Source organism: Marmota marmota, unplaced genomic scaffold (genome assembly GCF_001458135.2).
Source record: "Marmota marmota marmota unplaced genomic scaffold, marMar, whole genome shotgun sequence".
In the NCBI taxonomy this organism is placed as follows: Eukaryota; Metazoa; Chordata; class Mammalia; order Rodentia; family Sciuridae; genus Marmota; species Marmota marmota.
The window spans coordinates 1,764,893-1,786,889 of record NW_025999925.1 but is presented as its reverse complement, the minus strand read 5'-3'; the positions used below and the strand labels follow the sequence as shown (position 1 = coordinate 1,786,889).

The 21,997-nt window shown below is 39.0% G+C and overlaps 2 protein-coding genes across 4 annotated transcripts in view; one reads left to right on the top strand and one right to left on the bottom strand.

Moving 5' to 3' along the window:
• The window catches only part of Fam169a (family with sequence similarity 169 member A), a 73,083-nt gene extending 60,727 nt beyond the window's left edge, over positions 1–12,356 (bottom strand). The window contains exon 1 of one of the 2 annotated variants that reach the window (XM_015497794.2): positions 12,226–12,356. The gene's annotated coding sequence lies outside the window, so the exon portion shown is untranslated. Of the gene's footprint in view, positions 1–12,126 lie in introns of both variants that reach the window. The other variant, XM_048800135.1, reaches the window with a different exon arrangement.
• LOC125615806 (opioid growth factor receptor-like) lies at positions 12,328–13,501 on the top strand. Of its 2 annotated transcripts, none has more exons than XM_048800138.1 (2): positions 12,328–12,568; positions 12,755–13,501. In XM_048800138.1, the coding sequence occupies exons 1-2, from the start codon at positions 12,328–12,330 to the stop codon at positions 12,970–12,972; spliced, it is 459 nt and encodes a 152-aa protein (XP_048656095.1). In that variant the 3' UTR covers positions 12,973–13,501. The 2 variants fall into 2 exon arrangements, with proteins under 2 accessions (XP_048656095.1, XP_048656094.1); XM_048800137.1 differs by having other exon boundaries at positions 12,328–12,595.
• Positions 13,502–21,997: the final 8,496 nt, after the last annotated feature.

The window sequence follows — 21,997 nt, the reverse complement described above, 5'->3', positions numbered from 1 at the left end:
AAAAAAAAAAAAAAAAAAAGGTTGTGTGCTCTTGAGCCAAATTGACAGGATTACTAGTTTTGTGATTGTGGGCAAATTACTGGACAATACAACAACAAGTGGAGGCAATAGCTAAGCTATGATACCAACCTAGGTGCCCTTCAACAGACAAATGATAAAGAAAATGTGGTACATATATGCAGTCGAATATTACTCAGCCATGAAGATTAAAATTAAGGAATTTGCCAGTAAATGGATGGAACTGGAGACTATCATGCTAAGTGAAATAAGCCAATCCCAAAACACCAAAGACTGAAAGTTCTCTCTGATATGCAGATGCTGACTCACAATGGGGGTGGGGAGTGGAGGGAAAGGAGGGGAGATGGGAATGGGAAAGACAATAAAATAAATCGAACATAACATTCCTATGTTCATAAATGAATATACGATCAGTATAACTCCATATCATGTACAATCACAAAAACAGGAAATTATACTCCCTGTATGTATGTCAAAATACATTCTACTGTGATGTATAACTAAAAAGAACGAATAAAAAAAATTTTTTTAAGTAGAAGCTAAGATTTCAGATTGAGAAAGAAGTAAACTGCAACTAATTGCTAATATATATTAAAAGTGTTTGCGGCTAGGGGCTGTGGCTCAGCAGTAGTGCACTTGCCTGGCATGTGTGAGGCAGTGGGTTCAATTCTCAACACCGCATATATAAATAAACAAAATTTAAAAATCAACAACTAAAAAAATATTTTTAAAAAAGTTTGCATTTGTGATGGGCATGATAGCACTCATTGCCTATAGTCCTAGCTATTCAGGAGGCTGAGACAGAAGGATCCCTTGAGCCCAGGAGTTTAAAACCAGCCCAGGCAATGTGGTGAGATCTTGCCTCAAAAAAAAAAGAGCTGGGCATGATGACAAACGCCTATAATACCAATAGCTTGGGAGGCTGAGACAGAAGGATCGAGTTCAAAGCCAACCTTAGCAAAAGCGAGGCACTAAGCAACTCAGTGAGACCCTGTCTCTAACAAATATAAAATAGGGCTGGGGATGTGGCTCAATGGTTCAATCCCTCAAACCAAAAAAAAAAAAAGATAGAATCTGTTTAGTCACAATCACCACCACTGGACTGCATTCCTCATTTCTACCATTTCTACTGGGTAACTGTTATGGTGTGGATAATTTCCCCCAAAAGCCCAAGTGTTAAAGGCTTGGTTGCCAGCCTATGGTGATATGGGGGCAGTGCTGGAATTGAAAGGTATGGCCTATTTGAGAGGAAGTTAAGTCACTTGAAGCAGTTCTTGAAGAGGGCATTAGAGCCCAACTCCTTCCTCTCTCTTTGCTTCCTAACCTCACATGAAGTGAGCAGCTTTGTTCTGCTAGTTCTCACCATGATATACCACCTCAAGTGAAAAGCAAGGGAGCCAGCAACCATGGAATGAAACTACTTAATCTGTGTGTCAAAATAAACCTTTCTTCTTTTTAAGTTGATTATCTCAGGCATTTTGTCACAACAATACAAAGCTACTTAACACATTAACTAAGAAATGCAACCAGGGTTACTACTATCTGCAGAGTACAACACCAATTTGGAAAAACAGCAATCTCTGAAGCACAGCTTTGTCATTTCTCTTTCCTTTCCAAACCTCTCCAACTCTGCACACACCTGTAATCCCAGCAACTCAGAGGCTGAGGCAGGAGGATTACAAGTTGGAAGCCAGCCTCAGTAACTTAGTGAAGCCTTAAACAACTTAGCAAGACCTGTCACAAAATAAAAATAAAAAGGGCTGGGAATGGGGTTGTAGCCCAGTGGTAAAGTGCCCCTAGGTTCAATCCTTGGTACAAAACAAAAGGAGAGCTAGATTTCCTAAATTCCAAACATATATGCTGAGAAAAATGAATGAATGAACGAATGAACAAATAAAATTTTGTAATAAATAAACCATTCTGGTACTAGGAGAAGAGCTGCTACATATGAACAAAGATTTTCTGTTAGATAAATAGCAACAGATGGCTTTTCAACAGTGGGGAAGCCCTTTAAAAGGAGGGAAGGAGGGAAGATGCTAAATGAAACCCAGAAAGCATACTGAGAATGGTTAGTCATTGGATTTACAAAAAGACAAATAGTAGCAGAAATAAAAGGAAAATAAATTGAGGACAGAAGACAGCAGATCAAGAATACCAGACTAAAAGAGTCTGGGCTTTTGGGGCATAGTGGAGCACACCTGCAATCCAAGCAGATTGGGAGGCTGAGGCAGGAGGATAGCAAGTTTGAAGCTAGCCTTAGCAACTCAGCAAGGCCCTAAACAATTTAGTGAGCCCCCATCTAAAAATAAAATATTTTTTAAAAAGGGCTAGGGATGTGGCTCAGTGATTGAATACCCCTAGGTTCAATCCCAGGTACCAAAAAAAAAAAAATCTGGGTTTTATTTGCTATACGAGCAAAAGGCTGTTAATGGAACTTGAGAAGGGAAGAAACATTCAAGAGTATGCTTTAAGACAATTTATGTAGCAGTCATGTATAGCATAGATGGACAGAAAGAACTGAATGGCATTAAGGACCCTCCACACTTACTTGTCCCTCAGTGTCCAGTCAATTAGTTCACAGACCCAATCCCATCCCAAATATCAGATGCTTATGTCCCTTACATAAAATGGCACGGTATTTGCTTATAATTATGTACATCCTCTGATACACTTTAAATCATCCCTAGATTACTTGTAATACCAAATAAAGGACCAGGGTGTAGCTCAGTGGCAAAGCGCTTGCCTAGCATTTGTGAGGTCCTGGGTTCAATTCCCAGCACCACAAAAATTATAAAATACTGAATACAATTTAAAAGCTATGTAAATAGTCGTTTTATTATACTGTTTAGGAAATGACAAGAAAAAAGTCTGTACATGTTCAATAGACAAAATTTTTTCCCAAAATATTGCTGACTGGAGTTTGGTTGAATGGCAGATGCAGAACCCATAGAAAAAGAGGGTGGACTACACTTCTTTTAATATACTTATCATGTACCAATACTTAACACACAAAACTGTGATTCATTTTTGTCTATTCTACAAAGCTCAAACTCCAGGAAAGCAAAACCATTTTTTCCACACGTGTAAAAAGTAGGAATGATCTTTGATTTCCTTTCTAATTAATAACAGAGTTCTACACTTGATTACATTCCTTCAAAGCACTTATAGCTTATTTAGAGACCGAAGCTGGGAAGAAAGGTCTTAATTTACAAAGGGCCAAAATTTCATTTGTAAGGATTTTTTTTAAACTCAGAAGGTATGTTCTGATGATAAGAGAACCACCATTTACTGATTGCTTACCTTGTATAGGGTTGAACATCCTACATATCTCACTTATTCCTCAAAACAATCCTATGAGACAGGCATTCCTATGCTCATTTTCCAGATGATGAGCACTTAAGCACACTGCCTAAGGGGCAGAGGCAGGCTCCGAACCTAAGAGACCTATCTCCAGTAGGTTTTAACCTGATGTGCAGGTTCCCCCGTAAAAACCAAAAGTCATATGAACCATAATGTATCTAAGTGAAATACAATTATTATAGAAGACAACCAATCTAACTCCTGAGGAGTTAAGATTTTTAAAACCTTGCAATAATTTCTTCAGACTTTCTACTGTTGATCAGTCTAATCACTAGATACATTTCCTGAGGGGTTTTTTTATTTTATTTATTTATTTATTTATTTATTTATTTATTTATTTATTTATTTTGTACCAGGGATTGACCCAAGGATGCTTAACCATATTGAGCCCCATTTCCACCCTTTTTTTATTTTGTGAAAGAGTCTCACTAAATTGCTTAGGGCCTTGAGTTGCTGAGGCTGGCTGACTTTGAACTTGGCAATCTTCCTACCTCCACCTCCCAAACTGGCAACTAAAAACAAGGCCAAGTATCTTAACCCTTAAACTTAAAAAACGAAGGGGAACATAAAATCTGAGAAAGCAAAATGCCTACCAAATACGTAACAAGTTACTTCAAAATAGAGCTAAAGAGCCAGCACAGTGGTGCACACCTATAATCCCAGCAGCTCAGGAGGCTGAGGATTACGAGTTCAAAGCCAGCCTCAGCAACTGTGAGGCACTAAGCAACTCTGCAAGACCCTATCTCTAAAATAAAATACGAAATAGGGCTGAGGTTGTGGCTCAGTGGTCAAGTGCCTCAGAGTTCAATCCCCAGTAGCCCCCCCCCCAAAAAAAAATAAAAAGAGCTAAGGAAAACAATAGAATTCACTATAATTCTTGTAGCTTCTTTTTGGTTTGCTTTTTTGTTTTTGTTTTTGTTTTGGGGGTGGTGTAACTAGGGATTGAACAGGAGAGTGCTTAACCACTGAACCACATACCCAGCCCTTTTTATATTTTATTTAGAGACAGGAGCTACCTAAATTGCCTAGGGCCTTGTTAAATTCCCAAGGCTGGGTTTGAACTCACAATCCTCCTGCCTCAGCTCCCCAAGCCTCTGCCCCATGCTCCCCTCCCAGTCCTTTTTTATTGCTTTTTTTGTTTGTTTGTTTGTTTGTTTTTTGTGGTGCTGGGAACGGAACCCAGGGCTTTATGCATGCTAGGCAAGCACTCTACCAGCTGAGCTATATCCCTAGCCCTAATGTTTTATTTTGAGACAGGGTCTCACTAACTCCTTAGGGCCTCAATATGTTGTTGAGGTTCATCTTGAAAATACAATCCTTATCTCGGCCTTCTGAGTCGCTGGGATTACAGGCATCCATCATAGGACCTCATTTGGTCTTTTAATTGTCCACTACTAAAGGATACAAATAAGAAGACCTTGATATCTAGTGATACCAGATTCATTATGAAACATAACCAAATTTTTTTTAAATTAAGGAAAAATAAATACAGAATTGAGCTTCATTATCAGTGTTATGATGATCCAGTTCTGCAGTATTTACCCCCTTCTCAAGGATACATTAGGAGAGAACTCAACACTGAAAAACTGGAATGCCTCCAATGGAAAACACCAAGGTGGCCAAGAAGCTCTAAACCATGGCACTATAGATGAAGAACAGAAATTGGGAAAAACAATTCTTGCTGAAGGGTAGCAAGAAAGCTACCCTTCAAATATCTGAAGAATTAATATGCAAATGAAAAAAAGTATATTCTACCAATCTTTAAAACATAAGAGAACTAGCACTTCCCAACAACTGATTTCACCCACAAATGAATCACACTACATAAAAACATGGACCAACCAGTAGCTAGTCAAGAAATACTATTGGTTATAGCTGGTTTGTTTCCAACTAGGATCAGTATTCTCAAAAGCACAAGAACTTCTCTTGACTCCATCCAAGCCAATATGAGACAGTTCTGAAAAGCAGGACCAAGAATCAAGAATCCCTAGACTTCAACTGAGGTCACTTGTACATGAAACTATAAAACTATATGAATCATATTATAAAATAAAATGTGCTTTTTCCCCCACTCTTAAAAGCCACTCTGATACAAAAAGTTAGTATGTCCAGACAAAATTTTTCCAGAATTGTTTTAATTTCTTCTCTCATGAAATTAATGTCAATATTTTTATATGTTCCAAAGCCAAATATTAAAACACCCAAAATTTCAGTGCTTTTTGCTACTTTGCGCATATTTTCCATTCGTGAATAGAAATAGTGAAAAAAAAACAGTACCAAATCTAACATAAGATTGGCTGTTTATCTGAGGATACATATTAAGGGACTAACATGAATTATTTCAATTTTTCAAATAAAGTACATTTCCCCTACATTAACATAAACAATAGCAATGACTAAAGGTTTTCTTAATTTTTTTTTTTTTTTTTTTTTTTTTTTTTTTGGTGGTGGTGCTGGGGAATGAACCCAGGGCCTTGTGCATGCAAGGCAAGCACTCTACCAACTGAGCTATATCCCCACACTTCATTCTCATGCACATCAAAAGCTTAATTTTTAAAATGAGAAAGTAAAATACTACTTAGAAATGTACCTCAACAAAATGTTGTGCATGGGGTGGTAGTGAGGAGATAACAAAAGGGAGAAAAAGAGGCTGGGGTTGTGGCTCAGTGGTACAGCGCATACCTAGCATGTGTGAGGCATTGGGTTAGATTCTCAACACCACATAATAAATAAATAAAATAAAGATCCATTGACAACTAAAAAATATTTTTTTAATAAAAGGGAGAAAAATAGATGAGAACCACTGAACTAGATTCTAAGAACTAGCCTAATGTCAGATAATACTAGCTTCTCCTTTAGATATGTCATCACATTTAATTCTGTCAATAACATTTTCAGATAGATTCTAACTATTCTTTTACACATGAGAAAACTGAGACCCAGAAAGATAAATCAGGCAGAAGTTATTCTATTTGCAACAGCTCACTCCATACTTCTACCTAGATTCTTCCTCAGAAAATGCTAAATAATGTCAAAGTTGAATCTCTCCCTCTCTAAACTTAATTCTTCTTCCCCTTTCCACAATCTATGTTAACTAAACATATATTGACCCTACTGTATGCTAAGACCTGTTGGAATCATCCTACACTCAATCATTCCTTTCCTTTATGACCATAACCATTTATCATCACCATAAACAAAATTTGATGACATTATTATTACATACAGATCACAGATGTCAGGCAGTGAGTTATTATGTTATTTCTAATCATTTCAATATACTTGATCTTCTGATAGAGGACTAATATCCAGAATATATAAAGAACTCAAAAAACTTTTTTAAAAATCCAATTAATAAACGAGCAACTGAACTAAACAGGCACTTCTTAAAAGAAGAAATACAAATAACCAGCAAATGTCCAACATCATTAGCAATTAGGGAAATGCAAATCAGAACTACACTGAGATTTCATCTCAATCTAGTCAGAACGGCAATCATTAAAAATATAAACAATAGTCACGAATCCTGGCTCATGCCTATAATCCCAGTGGCTTGGGAGGAGGATCACTTGTTGCTTACAATTTCGAGAACTTTTTGGATTTCAGAATTACAGATAAACCATTGAAACACCATGAAACCACATCTCTAGCCACTACATGATAAAAACATATAGACCATGTTTCCAAAGTGAATTATGTAAAAGAATGTGTATTGATAAGCAGTCCAAATGTCCACTTTACTGCTAAGAGTAGCTCATTAGCCATACTTTCATATAAAAGACAGCATACCCTGAATCAAAATAAAGTTTGTTCATTAAAAGAGCCAAAGAACAAGTTATCTATAGAAGCTTTACTCATAGTTGCTTAAAATGTCCTTCAGTTAATGGATAAATAATAATACTCCGTGCATAAAAGAAATAAGCTATTGCCTATTGCTGGACACTGTGGTGCATGCCTGTAATCCCAGCACCTGGGAAGGCTGAGGAAGGAGGAACACAAGTTCAAAGTCAGCCTCAGCAACTCAGCAAGGTGCTAAGCAACTCAGTGAGACCCTGTCTTTAAATAAAATACAAAAAAATAGGGCTGGGATGTGGCTCAGAGACACTTGGCCACTGAGTTCAATGCCCAATAACCTCCCCCCCCCAAAAAAAAAAAAAAGAATACAAACAATAATAAATGATAGACTGTAGAGACAAAAGGAACACTTTTGCACTGTTGGAGGGACTGTAAATTAGTACAGCCACTATGGAAATCAGTATGGAGGTTCCTCAAAAGACATGGAACCACCATATGACCCAGCTATACTACTCCTCAGTATTTATTCTACTGAATTAGTATTCATACTACAGTGATACATATCCATGTTTATAATAGCACAATTCGAAACAGCCAAATTATAGAATCAGCCTAGGTGTCCAAGAACAAATGGATGAAAGAAAATGTGGTGTATGTACACAATGGAGTTTTATTCAGTAATAAGAAAAATGTAATTATGTCATATGCAGGAAAATGTATGGAATTTGAGAACATTATGTTAAGCAAAATAAGCCAAACTCAGAAGTCAAGAGTCACATATTTTCTCTCATATGTGAAAAAGAGGAAAAAGGAAAAGAAAAGTGGGGTGGGGGATAGGGGCTGTAGCTCAGTAACAGAGCGCTTGCCTAGCATGTGTACGGCACTGAGTTCAATACTTAGCACCACATAAAAATAAACAAATAAAATAAAGGCATTCTGTCCATCTGCAAGTATAAAAGAAAGTTTTTTAGAAAATGCTTACAAGGGATGTCTCACACTCATTTTATAGCTAAAGTCAAGTCTCAAAAAAGCATAGCTAACTGTCCCACATTTATACAACCATAAAGTAGCAGGACCCTGATGCCCTGATTTGAACCCAATTTTTCTGACACCTAAGCACAGCCCTTTCCATCAAATATGCTGCCTTCCTACTTCAGCAAATGTCTCTTAGAACTAGCCCCTCCTGTTATCACTGCCACTGCCTTGTTTCAGAGCCTTACAGAGATCACAAGAATTCCTAACTGGTTTCTTCATTACAATCTAGCCTTTCAATTGCTGTTGGAATGATTTTTTTAAAAAAGAAAAAATCCTGTCAACTCTTCTAAAATCCATCAGTCGTTCCCATCATCGCTGAGCAAAACTCATAAGGTCACACACATCTATTCACAAGCAGGCTCCAACCCACCATTGGACATGGGTCAGTTCAACTAACCTCAATGCTGTGGAAGGAAACCAGTTGTAACTGCTGCGGTGTTTGCTGGTGTTTGCTGGGACCATCATGTCCCACACCTCCAAAAACTTCTGGAAAATTCTCATTCTTCTATTGTTCAAGACCAAGTTCAACTGTTATTTTGTAACTTCCGGACTCATTCAGACAGAATTAATGCACCCATTTTCTCCATGTCCATATCACTTTGATAAGTTCATTCACAGGAGAGAGTGTTGAATGCATGTCCCACATATAAGAGCAAATTTCTAGATTACCTAGCACATTCAGGATTTGATCCCCAGACCAAGAGTGTCTGGCTCACGTTAAAATCTTACTTGAGGCCGGTGCAGTGGTGCCCACCTGTAATCCCAGTGGTTCAGGAGGCTAAGGGAGCAGGTAGAGATTCAGAGCCAGCCTCAGCTATTTAGCTAGGCCCTAAGCAACTCAGGAAACCCTGTCTGTAAATAAAATACAAAAAAGGGCTGGGGATGTGGCTCAGTGGTTGAGTGCCCCTGGGTTCAATCCCCAATACCAAAAAAGAAAAAAATCTTACTAGAATGAATTTTCCAAATTAAACTCTTTTCATACCTCACAAGTAACAAAGTACAACAACATGCAACTTGACACTTTTTTTAAAAATGAAATTTACAAAACTGATTTGTTCCCATTCATTTTTTCAAAATTCTTTGTACATTTCAATTTTAAGAAAATCTCTAACATTTTAATCCACACTACTTCTCTAAACAACAGCCATAATAGAAAGGCCTATTTCTTTGTGTCCTATAACATATGTTTGTTGAGTAAATAAATACAACCTTTGGCTTAGCATAAAACTAAACAAAATGAGTCTTAAAAAAATGTACATGGACTGGGGTTGTAGCTCAGTGGTAGAGCGCTTGCCTAGCAAGTGTGAGGCACTGACTTCGATTCTCAGCACCATATCAAAATAAATAAAATAAAGGTACTGTCTCCATCTACAACTAAAAAACTATTTTAAAAAAAAAACATACAGAGGCTGAGGATGTAGCTCAGCACTTGCCCGGCATTTGTGAATCCCCAGTACAAAAAAAAAAAAGTCCATGTGAATGAAACCCAGGTAGTCACAAATTTTGTAATACCTTAAGCTAGATGAATAAAAGATCCTTTATTTACAGTACATTAACCTTAAGGTATCATATACCAGCTCTATTTTACTTATTTATTTTTATGTGGTGCTGAGGATCGAACCCAGGGCCTCACACATGGGAGGCGAGCACTCTACCATTGAGCCACAACCCCTGCCCTCATATACCAGCTCTAAAACTCCATCTGTCTAATGATTATTTTATGTCTTTAGTAAGTTGTCAGTTTTTCCCTGAGTATCTTTAAAGCACATATTTCCCTTCATGGAATTCTACATTAAGTTGTTGTCTTTGAAGGAACTGTGAAATATCCCTCTACCAATGAGGCATACCAAATTTAGAATTTAAATTTCAAGGCCAGATAAACAAAGCAGAAGCCTAATGGTGTGTGAAGAGAACACAATAATCATCACTCCATTCCTTTTTTTCACTTTCATAAAAGAAAAAGACAGAATATGAATACTCATTTAACTTCCTACCCAACCAACAATCCTTTCTACAGAATCATTGACAGATTTCTCAACCTCCACCTGAATATTTAATTATTTTATAGTCAAATTACTTTTTTTTTAAAGTAAATCTTTTTTGTATTTTTAGGCAGAGGACTGAACATATCAAGACTTGAAGAACTATATAGGTAGGAGCTTATGGAGAAATATATTAGATTTTTTTTTCTTCCAATTTCTCAAGTAGTAAAATAATGCTGAAAATCTCAACCTACTTTAAAAATAATAAGCACACCAACATCATTTCCAAATTCCAAGTCAATGAAATACAATTGTTCCAAGTCAATGAACCTCTCTGACTTCCATAGTAACAGAATCACTGTGAAGGTGTAAGAGTTGTGTTTGACTCCAAGCTGCCTTTGCCAGAACAACCCATTCCCCAAGGACCTACAGTAGGTCCAGACAGATCACTGGGAATCTGGAGCAGGTAGTCTTTGCTTATTTAAATTCCCTAAATCAAGACATCACTAAATGTCAAGGACCCTTCCACAGTCAGTAATCCTCCCTATGGAGCAAACATATCATTAATGGGAAGCATGGTATTTATTATGCCATGTATGATAAAGGATATGCAATCACTTGTTTGTAGACAGAATTAATGGGAGGGTGCCTGACTGAACAGGAAAAAAAAAAAAAGGTTAAGATAATTTTATAAGGGGAGTAATGTGATAATTTTACTCAAAAGCATTCAATTATTAAATATTTTGTTTTCTCCAACTCAGAGTTTTCTAATATATACTTATTAAATAATAACAATATACAATAATACATATTTTTAAAATATATATTTATTAAAGAAATGATACTACTTGTAACAATTTGAATACTATTTCGAAGGTCAGACTAACAGGAAACCTTTGAAAATCTAAAATCCATGGGCAAAACATCCTAATTTATGATCATTCACGTGGAAAATCCATGTCGCTACTCAAATAAGCTATTTCTAAGTTCCCAAACTGATGAGCTCATAAATTTTAAAAACAATACACTATAACAACTACAAGCTTCCTGTGAAAGACTGTTATCTCTGTTTGTACTGAAAGTCTTATTACAAATGGGCTTTTCCAGGTGCTTCTCATTCCTTGACTCCAACCCCAAACAAGGTTTAAAAAAAAAAAAAAATACAAATGAGTGTGGTCCATCCTACATTAGTCATTAAAAGTCTTTCCTCTTGTAAATTCTTCATTGTAAAATAACAGAGTTCGCCAAGATTACCTTTACATCCTACAATGCGCAAAAAAAAATATTTAATAAAAACATGGTACACCAAATCCAAATTCATTTTGGACAATTCCTTCCAGAGCTCAAATCTAGGTATTACGCAACAGCCTCCATTCCAGATGTTAATCCCAGTCTGTGATGCAGAGATAAAATATCAATGGGGAAGACATAATCCACTAAGTACTTAAGTAATACGTTCACAAGGAAACAACGAACCAAAACAAGAATTACCAAATTCTCAGAAATCTTGACAATGACGAATCGTGTAACAGTTGGGAGCACCACCAAACTTTTCCTCTAGGAGCCCGTTCAGCACTTCCCAACCCCCTCAAACATCCACAAGAAGCGTTTAAATTTGGGCTTCGAAAGGATTTCCCAGAGGGGGAGGGGGCCTGCATCAGGTGGTTATCTTAGAATCTACTGGTAATATACCCAAACCAACCTCTTGAAGCTGAAATGACGAAATGTCTCATCATTTCTCCCCAAGGACAATACTGGGATCAAATCTAATCCAGACCCCTGGGCCATAAACCATCCAGGGCTCAAGGTTTCATCCTTCCATTTCCAGAGGCACAGGCCTCTGCAAAAACTGCATAACGGACCGGACCGCTGAGAACGAAATTAGTACAAGATTGCAGTGACCCGAATTCCAGAGGGGGCAGATTCCATACAATACCTCGGTAGGGCAGAGTAGTTAAAGGTAAGGGGGTGGTCAGAGCATCCTGGGAGGCCACCTGCGCGGCAGACCCCGAGCCCACACGCCTAAGCTCCGCACCTCACCAGCTGTGCGTTCCACCCGGCCCAGGAAGTCAGCGAAAACGCACGGGTTCCAGGTGGGGAGGGGAGGGGGCTCCGCCAGCAGCAGCTGCGACACGGAATGCGACCGCCGCCGAGCGAAGGCAGGCGAGGGAGGCATTCCCTCACACAAAATGGTGGCGCCGACGCGGACGCCGGCACACCTGGGGGCGCCACGCGCCCCTGCGGNNNCAGCGCCTCCAGCCCTTGCAGCCGCGCCCACCGCGAATCCCCCAGTCAGCCCGCGCGACGAGGCCCCTCCTTGGCGCCGGGGACGCCGCCCTGCCTCCCTCCGGGCCCGCTGACAGGCGCCCGCCCGGCAGGTGTGCGCCAGACCGGCCGGGGGACGAGTAGGTGACCCCCTCCCCGCGTCGGGCGCTGTCACCTGGCAGCGCTACCCCTCAGGGCTACGGCCTGGCGTTAAAGAATGACCTTGGCTCTTATATAAAAATAGATGCGATAAGCCGCGGGCGATACGGTGCTGAATTTGCGTATTTCTTTATTGTCAGCCTTTGTAGAATCCCGTTTGCACAGCCCTGCCAGAGTTCGTCTCCAGCCCCGAGCAGGACCTGGAGAAATTTCCTCAGGGTGGGCGCGGCCATCTGGGCCTGATTCGGGCCCGGGAACGCGGATGCTGAGGGCGCCTGCGAGGACCGCGGACCTCCGCCCCAACACCTCGCTCCTAAACATCCCACTGACACCTAGCAACTCTCAAGAGAGAGAGTAAATATATCATGGACTCCAGTCACAATCTGGAGAAGTCCTACACCCCTGGCTTCATCTTGAGATAAGGAGCCATCAATTTCGACGTTGACCTTTCCTATTTCAGAATCTACTGAATATAAAACGAAACTTAGACTGGAGAAAGGGCTCCACTCTTTCCTTTACTCCCCTAATCCTCCCACCTCACTTCACCACGAGGTCCAGGGCCTTTTTGCTAATTACACGCCCACTGAGGAAAAATAAGCTGGCAAGCATTGAAAGCATGGTCAATTTTCTTTAAGCAATGAACGCATGGTTTAACTACACTTAATAAATGTGCTGAGAAAAAGTATTCTATTTGAATAATCTTAAGACTTCTTACACATAAACTCTGGGGAAAAAAATTAATCGTCCAAGGGCCATGGAGTTATTTTCAGTTCATCCATATAAAAGTTTTAAATGGCTTATCATTCTCAGGATATATTTAGCAATCACAACGCCAAAGTTTCACAAATTTACTAATCAGTAAGATCAATAAATACCTCAAAAAATACTTTTTGACATAGCCATATTTGTCTCCAATTTTGTTGTTGTTGTTATAAATGGGCTTTCTGCCCCTAGTTGCACGTAAGAATCAACCTTATAGCTATTGTGTTTAAAGTGTAATATTTAATTAGAGATCTTGAATGTTACACATCAAACATTTACCATTTTTAGTGTAGCGTAACAATGAGCTAGACATAATTGAACAAGAATTTTGAATAGTTCTATCCACAGCTAATCATGGAAGAATGAAGTTACATAATTTCTGAACATATTTCTAAAGCTGTATGTAAGGAGTTCACTGGGTAATCCCAAACAATTGCCATTTTGGAAAGATAATGGTTTTTTGGCAGGTAAACTATTCCCTGTGGGTTTTGAAACCTCAGGTCTTAGTGTAAAGCTAGCCAATGTGCCTTGTTTATAAAGTTTGAAATGCCAATATGTGGTTGGCTTTTAGCCATTCTTTTAGAAACCTTTGTTAATTTGTCCCCTGCAGACCTTGCTCCCAAATGTCTGGTCCCTCTAGTAGGACTCAGAACTAGTTCACCCAGCTAGACAAAAGAGTGGGTCCAACAGCACATGTCAGGGTAGCTAAACCCAGCCCCCTTCCTAGAGCAACCATCCTGTTTAGACCTACTCAAGAAGTTCTGTCTCTTGCCTATGTGGATCAAGGACCCAGCAGCTTCCATTAAGACACTGTCTGAATCCTCTTTTCTCTGCTTGTAACATGACTCTGCTTTAAGAGTTTAAAAAAAAAAAAAAAAAAGTCACCGTTTACTTCCTTCTTTGGCTGAGATATATTAAATCTTAGTTGGGGGGGGGGCTAAAAAATCGGTCTTTATCAGCTGAATACATGCTGTAAATCACTACCTAAATTCTTTTCTTAAGAGAGAGAATGAATTTTTTAGTATTTATTTTTTAGTTTTTCAGCGGACACAACATTTTTGTTTGTATGCGGTGCTGAGGCTCGAACCCGGGTCGCATGCATGCCAGGCGAGTGCACTACCGCTTGAGCCACATCCCCAGCTCCTAAATATTATGAAAAATGCTTTGAGACTTTCATCTGAAAAGTTTGTAAAGGATGAAAAAGGTTATTGCTTTTTTGTTTGTTTTTGCATATGCTTGCTTTAATTGTTATGGTGTAAGCAGAAGGAAACATGTTAAGAATTTTCATTGCATTTTTACTATGTGTTTAAGAATGGAACCATCTTAAATAAGAGAAGTTTGTCACAACACTGGATTTTGATGTTTTACAGATAATTCAAAAAAGAGCCCTTTAGTTGTACTGGGGATGAGGAATTCCTGATAACTAAAATCATGGTTAATTTTTTTGAGGGGGAGGAATCTGGGAATTGAACCCAGAGGCACTTTTAACCACTGAGCTACATCCTCAGCCTATTTATTTATTTATTTATTTACTTATTATTTTGAAACATAATAAGGTAGAATTGGGATCCTTTATATATGTTTTAAATTCTTAAAATCGGGCTGTGGTTGTGGCTCAAGCGGTAGCGTGCTCCTGCTGGCATGCTTGTGGCTCGGGTTCGATCCTCAGCACCACATACAAAGATACACCGAGAACTAAAAAATAAATATTAAAAAATTCTCTCTCTCTCTCTCTTAAAAAAAAAAAAACCCTCTAGTTTCCTACAATGTTAAAAACACACAATAAAATTTTAAAAAAATAAAATGATAGTATGCTTTTAAAAAATAAATAAATAAATAAATAAATAAAAATAAATTCTTAAAATCACATTAAGAAAGTTTTGATGACTGAGGCAGCCCAGAGACTTCTAGATCTATGTTATTTGCCAATCAACCAACTAATGAACTAATATTCTCAGTGGTGGTAATGAGAAACTGAGAAAACAATCATTTCTCCTGGCATTAAAAGAAGAATGCTTTATATCTTCCCCTATTGTATAAGGAAACAGTAATACTTTCAGGATTCAAAGCAGTTTTCTGACTTGGTTTTCTCTGTAAATTATTAATATCTTCAGATTTCAAATTCCTGAGTAATACTATGCATGGGAGAAGAAGAATCTGAAGAACAAGAAAAATAACAGGTTTGAGAAGCCCAGCTGCATTTATTTCTTTTGCCTTTGAAGAAAGTTTAAGGACAGAGTCCTTGATAAGTTTAGTTGGGGTTGAAGAGAAAGAACATGGTACGTTCCACGTTACTAATAAAAAATTACACTCAGATTTACATCCACTATATATACTACAAATTATCTAGTTATCTCTTCTCCCCTTTTTTAAGACACTCAATTTCATTCAGTGTGGCAATGTGCCCCACTTAGAGACTGTTTTCCTCCCCAGGCTCCTCTTGCAACTGTGATAGCAATATGGTCATTTTAGCCAATGAGATGTAAGCAAAGGGTGATTAGAATGGATTCCAAGAAAGTTTTTGCTTTCCTGGAAAGAAAGGAAAGAAAGAAGGAAGGATGGATGGAAGGACTCAAGTGGCATATAACTGCCTTTTGTACTTTCTCCTCCTTCCTGCCGGGTCTGGGAGCAGAGTGACCATTTTGTGATCCTGAGAATGAAATTTATCTACTAAGCATGCTGGAGGCCAGAGATGGGAACCTGGGACAATAATGATATCATGGAGCTGCTGTCCTATTTGTTGCTTGCCAGCAATTGCAATCCTAGCTAATATTCAAAGTTTAAAACTGTTTCTTCATATAGCTAAGGGGGGAAAAAAGCACCCTTCTGTAGTATCTATGTCCTACACACATAGTATCCTTTGGTTTTGCTCTTATGTTAGACAACTGCCCTTTGCCTCACCTACCTAGGGGTTTGATGAAGACATACAGATCCCTGTCTATGAAAAGAATATCTTCTAGTTCTTCGCATAGTGCATTTCACATTATTCATCTCAGACATTGCTTCAGTTAGTCTCCAATATTACTGGGAGAAAGGATTTCAAATGACTGCAAGAGTCCAGAACAAGTTACTATAAGTCATCACCATACCAAGTAGATAAAGAATAAACCAAAAAAAAATGTAATTATACCTTTATTTATTTGGATTAAACCCAGAGGCACTGAACCACTGAGCCACATCCCCAGCCCCCCCCCCGCCTTTTCTTGAAATTTTAATATTTATTTTTAGTTTTCAGTGGACACAACATCTTTGTTTGTATGTGGTGCTGAGGATCGAACCCAGGCCGCACGCATGCCAGGCAAGCACGCTACCGCTTGAGCCACATCCCCAGCCCCCCCTTTTTTAAAAAATATTTTTTAGATGTTGATGGACCTTTATTTTATTCATTTATTTATATGTGGTGCTGGGAATTGAACCCAGTGCCTCAGACATAGTAGGCATGTGCTCTGTCACTGACCCAGTACCCCAGCCTACCCTTTTTTTACATTTTATTTAGAGACAGAGTCTCACTGAGTTGCTTAGGACCTCACTAAATTGCTGAGCCTGGCTTTGAACTCATGATCCTCCTGCCTCAGACTCCCAAGCCACTGGGATTACAGGTATGTACCACTGCACCCAGCTACACCTTTCATTTTTAATTAAAAGCAAGACAAAGAATCAGAATGTAGACTGGATTCTAAAATTACGTAGTCTATATTATAGACAGAAACCTGGCAATACATGTGAAAAGTGATGAAAATGCAAATATATTACCTATCATATCACTCCTGTAAATTTATTCAAAGGAATCTTGTCAGAAGAAAAAAAGTTAAGTGCACAAAGATATCACTGGAACTTTTTTCAAAAGAAAGTCAAAATGTGCAAATACCTTGAATATATTATATTAGGTATACTGCTATTAATCAAAGAAATAAAAAATTTCACCTATCTTATTGCATGCAACCAGAGGCATTTTAAAAATTGCTAATAGCAAACTGCAAGTCTTATTGAAAAAGCTATGCACCCTGTAACAGTTTGGTATGTAAAGCAGAACCCCTGTATGGAGGTGATGTATCCTGATCACCATTGTCATGATCACTGGACTACATTTATCAAACACTTTTATACCAGAGGTTCTAATTATTGCACTTAGGTTAGGGATCTTAGTTGATCTTCAAAATGTCTAATTTAAGGTAGAGTATATTATCCTCATTTCACAGGTGAGGAAACAGATTTAGAGAGGTAAAGAATTTGACCTAAGTTTGTGGAGAAGGAATTTGACCCTTGTTCTGAATTACTCTACACTTTTAGAGACTGGATTATTGGCTTAACTATACAGTTTCTCAATCATTGCATATCCAGCTTCTAGAAAGTATTTATATTAAAACATTGCCATACAATATTTCTGCTTTTTTAAACACACGTCTTTTGAAATGTCTGTTATGCCAGACACTATGCTAGATGGATAGATCCTGTGCTAGGATAATGTGATGAACAGGATGGGTAGAGCCAATAAGAACTTGGCCGGTGGAATAATGGCTTATAGCAGAGTGTGGGATGTCAAGAAATGAAGCTGGAGAAACAGGCGAGACCAATTATCTATCTGGTTTTTTTTTGGTACTGTAATGACAGATTTGGGGGACCCCAATAGACCTCCAGGAGCCAAATCCGATGCAATCACACAAGAGTCTTTATTGCAAGTTCGAGCCTGGATTCACAAGGGTCCCAGGGAGTGAGTCCTGGTCCTTTATTCAGTGAGATTTTATAGGTTTTGGGGGGATACTCTATGCGTCATAACATCACACAGCAAATCATCCCATACCACAGGAAAATCAAACAACAACTCTTAACATTGATTAGCACATTCACTGTCGGAAACAAGTTGGGTAGGGGTGATTGGTTAGTTCAAGAGGGGGATTCCTTTGAACTGATTGGTTTAGGCCACAAGGGGTGTACGTGCTAAACTACATGGTTTCCAAACATGTTATCAACCACCATAAACTACTGGGGGGTCATTTGACATCCCAGGTATTTTCCCTGTCTTATGCTGATTGGAGGTTGCTAGGGGGTTGCTATGGGTCCTCACCTAGCTTAACTGATTCAGTGACACCTGGCGCAGCAGATCTCTCCTGTTATTTACAGACAAACAACTCAGCAGGGTGGGTATGTGCTTAGGAGTGCTCTGTGGGTTTTTCCCAGGACAAGAGTCATGCCCCTTCCTTAGGACAGGCCTTGAGGTAGAAGCTGGTTTCTCAAAAATGGAGTCACATCAGTTTCTCAGTACCAGGGATTGAACTCAGGGGCACTTGAGCACTGAGCCACATCCCCACCCCTATTTTGTATTTTATTTAGAGACATGGTGTCACTGAGTTGCTTAGTGCCTTGCTTTTGCTGCGGCTGGCTTTGAACTCGAAATCCTCTTGCCTCAGCCTCCTGAGCTGCTGGGATTACAGGAGTGAGCAACCATGACCAGTAAGACCAGTTATCTTTTTTTAAAAAGTCCTGGTAGGACATGGTAAGGAACATGGACATAAGTCCAAGACAATAGGGAGCCATTTAAGGAATTTAAATTTCAGAGTGATAGGACCACATTTGTATGTTAGCAAAGAAATGGCAGTGTGGTCTAGAAGTGACAGTGAGGATGGAGAAAAGTAAAGAGCTCAAAAGTAGAAGGTCAAATCAAGGACTTGGCAGAATGTGCAATGTAACAGGGAAGCCTGCTACATTTCTGGCTCCAGCCACTGGATACATAGTGTTGTTATTTATTGAAATAGGAATCCCTTTAGAAGGAGAATGGGAGGGGAGTTAAATTCATGAATTCCCTTTTGTTTATGTAGAAATTTATGTACTTATGGGACATCTGGGTGGGACATCCAATATAGTGAAGTCTTTAGGACCTCACTCAAGGGTGATGCCAGACTAAAGCATACAGAAAGGGAGTCATCAGTACAGGGATGGTAACTGAAGGTCCATTGAGGACCTTGCTTAGAGAGGAAGGAGGAGAAAACACAGACCCAAGCAAAATCTAAAAGGGCCCAATGAAGGAATACATGAAGAGGGACAAAGTCCTCAACGGAGTAAAATGCTCCTTTTAGAATTTGTCCAAAGAACTAATTAAGGATAAACACAAAGATTTGCCTGCAAGACTATTTCAATATTGTTTGTAATGAGAAAACATTCATGGCAAGGAAAGGAAGGGAAAACCAAATGATAAGACAGTTGTTAAATAAATGTTGGAACATCCATATCATAGAATGTTATACAGTCTTTAAATCATATTTCTGAAGAATGACATGGGAAAATGTTAAATAGAAAAGGCATCCATTTAAAAATAATGATTCCACTTTTGCCTTTAAAATTATGCTTAATTATGCAGATATATTCACAGAATATTTAGATCACAAAGATTTATATAAAAATCTTAACATCAGAAGTTGGAGATGGATTAGAAACAAGCAAGATAGGGTAGTGAGTTGCTGGGTGGATGATGGTATTTTGTTTATTAGATTTTTCTCCTTTTTCTATATTGTCCTTTTGTTATTGAAATCTCAGTCCTTGTCCACAACATCAATCCAATAAGAAGATAGGATTTTGAGAAAAGGGAAAAAGAAGTTTTATTGTTTTGCTAGCAAAGGAGAAACACAGGGGACTCCTGTCCTAGAGGCTGTGATTCTACCCATCAGAAAAACCTGAGGGCTTTTAAAGAAGATCTTCAAAGGCTACATTTCAGGTGTGCTCTGGCAGGGTGTCCCAGGTGTACCCTGATGGTGTGTTGAAATTAACTTGTTAATTTGGGACAGAGTCATTTCCTTGTTCTGGTGACATCTCCTTCCTATGGAGAACGGATAACTCAAGGTTGTCTTGTTCCCCACTCCCAGGTTAGGGAGGGGAACAGTGCAGTACCTTGTCCTGCTTCCTCAAGTTTTGAAGTATAACACCAGGGAAGCACACTAAGGCAAGTGTGGAGCAGAAAATAAGAAGCTTGGGCTGGGGATGTGGCTCAAGCAGTAGTGCGCTTTCCTGGCATGCGTGCGGCCAGGGTTCGATCCTCAGCACCACATACAAACAAAGATGTTGTGTCTGCCGAAAACTAAAAAATAAATATTAAAAAAAGAAGCTTTATTAAAGGATAGTAAACCAGACTTCCCCCAGGTGGAAGAAGGGGACCCACAGGCAGAATCCTGGGATGAGGAAGTCCTGTCCTTTTTTACATGTAAAGTTTCCCTTAGTCTCTTGCATTCTTCTCCTTTATCTGGTTCATTTCCCCTCATCCTGCTTAATGACTGGGGGATGTTGGTGGAATGGCCAGGGGGTGAGCAGGTGGGCTGGAGGGGCCTAGGTGGAATGAATGCTCCGCAGCCCAGGGGGTATAGATTAGCAGCTCCCAGTCTGCTCAGGAGTTGCTTCATTAACAAAGTTTTGGGGAGAGGTATTATATTCCATTCTCCCAGGGGCTGTTTCCAATTTCCTGGACTGTAATTGGACTCCATTTTCTCCATCAGACCCGTTTTACCTGGCTACACTGACAACCTGCCTTTAAATCTGACTTCAAGTGCTAGGGATATAGCTCAGTTGGTAGAGTCCTTGCTTCACATGCACAAGGTTCAATCCCCAGAACTGCCCTCCCCCCCAAAAAAAAATCTGGCTTCAAAAGGAAGAGAATAAAACAAGTCCCTTTCAAAATAAGCAGCAAGTGTTAGCATGTAAGTACTGGCCCCATACAAACTTCTGGGATCATCTCAGCCTTTTATTCAAGACTAGATGGAGGGCCTGGGATCAGTGGTTGATATCCAGAAAGAATTTGTTTAGGGAAGGATCAATGCTTTGGCCTCTTCCCAGAGACTGCCCTTCTAGGTTTGATGGACTCCTCCCCAGGATTTGGTTTATCACTGTATCACTGGGAAAGAATATATTGGGAGAGGATCAATGCCCTCATTGTATGGCTTTCTTTCTCACACTCTTTTCCCAGGCCTCACTATTTTGGGGTTTGTTATTTCTATATCTAATAGCAAGGGCTATATTCTAAAGGCAAAGTGGACCACTATTATACTTTTTTTAAAAATTAAGGGCTGGGGATGTAGCTCAAGTGGTAGTGCGCTTGCCTAGCATGCGTGAGGCACTGGGTTCGATTCTCAGCACCACATAAAATTGTGTCCACCTAAAACTAAAAAATAAATATTTTTTAAAAAATTAATTTATTTATTTTAATTAAGTATATGTGACAGCAGAATTCATTTTGATTCATTGTACACAATGCAGCACAACTTTACATTCTCTGGTTGTACACAATGTAGCATCATGCCATATGTGCAGTCATACATGTACCTAAGGTAATGATGTCTATCTCATTCTACCATCATTCCTGCCCCCATGCACTCTCCCTATCCTTCCTCCCTTTGCCCGAAGTTCCTTCATTTCCCCCCCTCCCCCATTATGGAACAGCATCCACTTATTAGAGAGAACATTAGGCTTGGTTTTTAGGGGTTGGCTTACTTTGCTTAGCATGATATTCTCTAACTCCATCCATTTACCTGAAAAATGCCATAATTTTATTTTCTTTTAATGCTGAGTAATAGTCCATTGTGTATATATATATATATATATATATATATATATATATATCACGTTTCTATATCCATTCA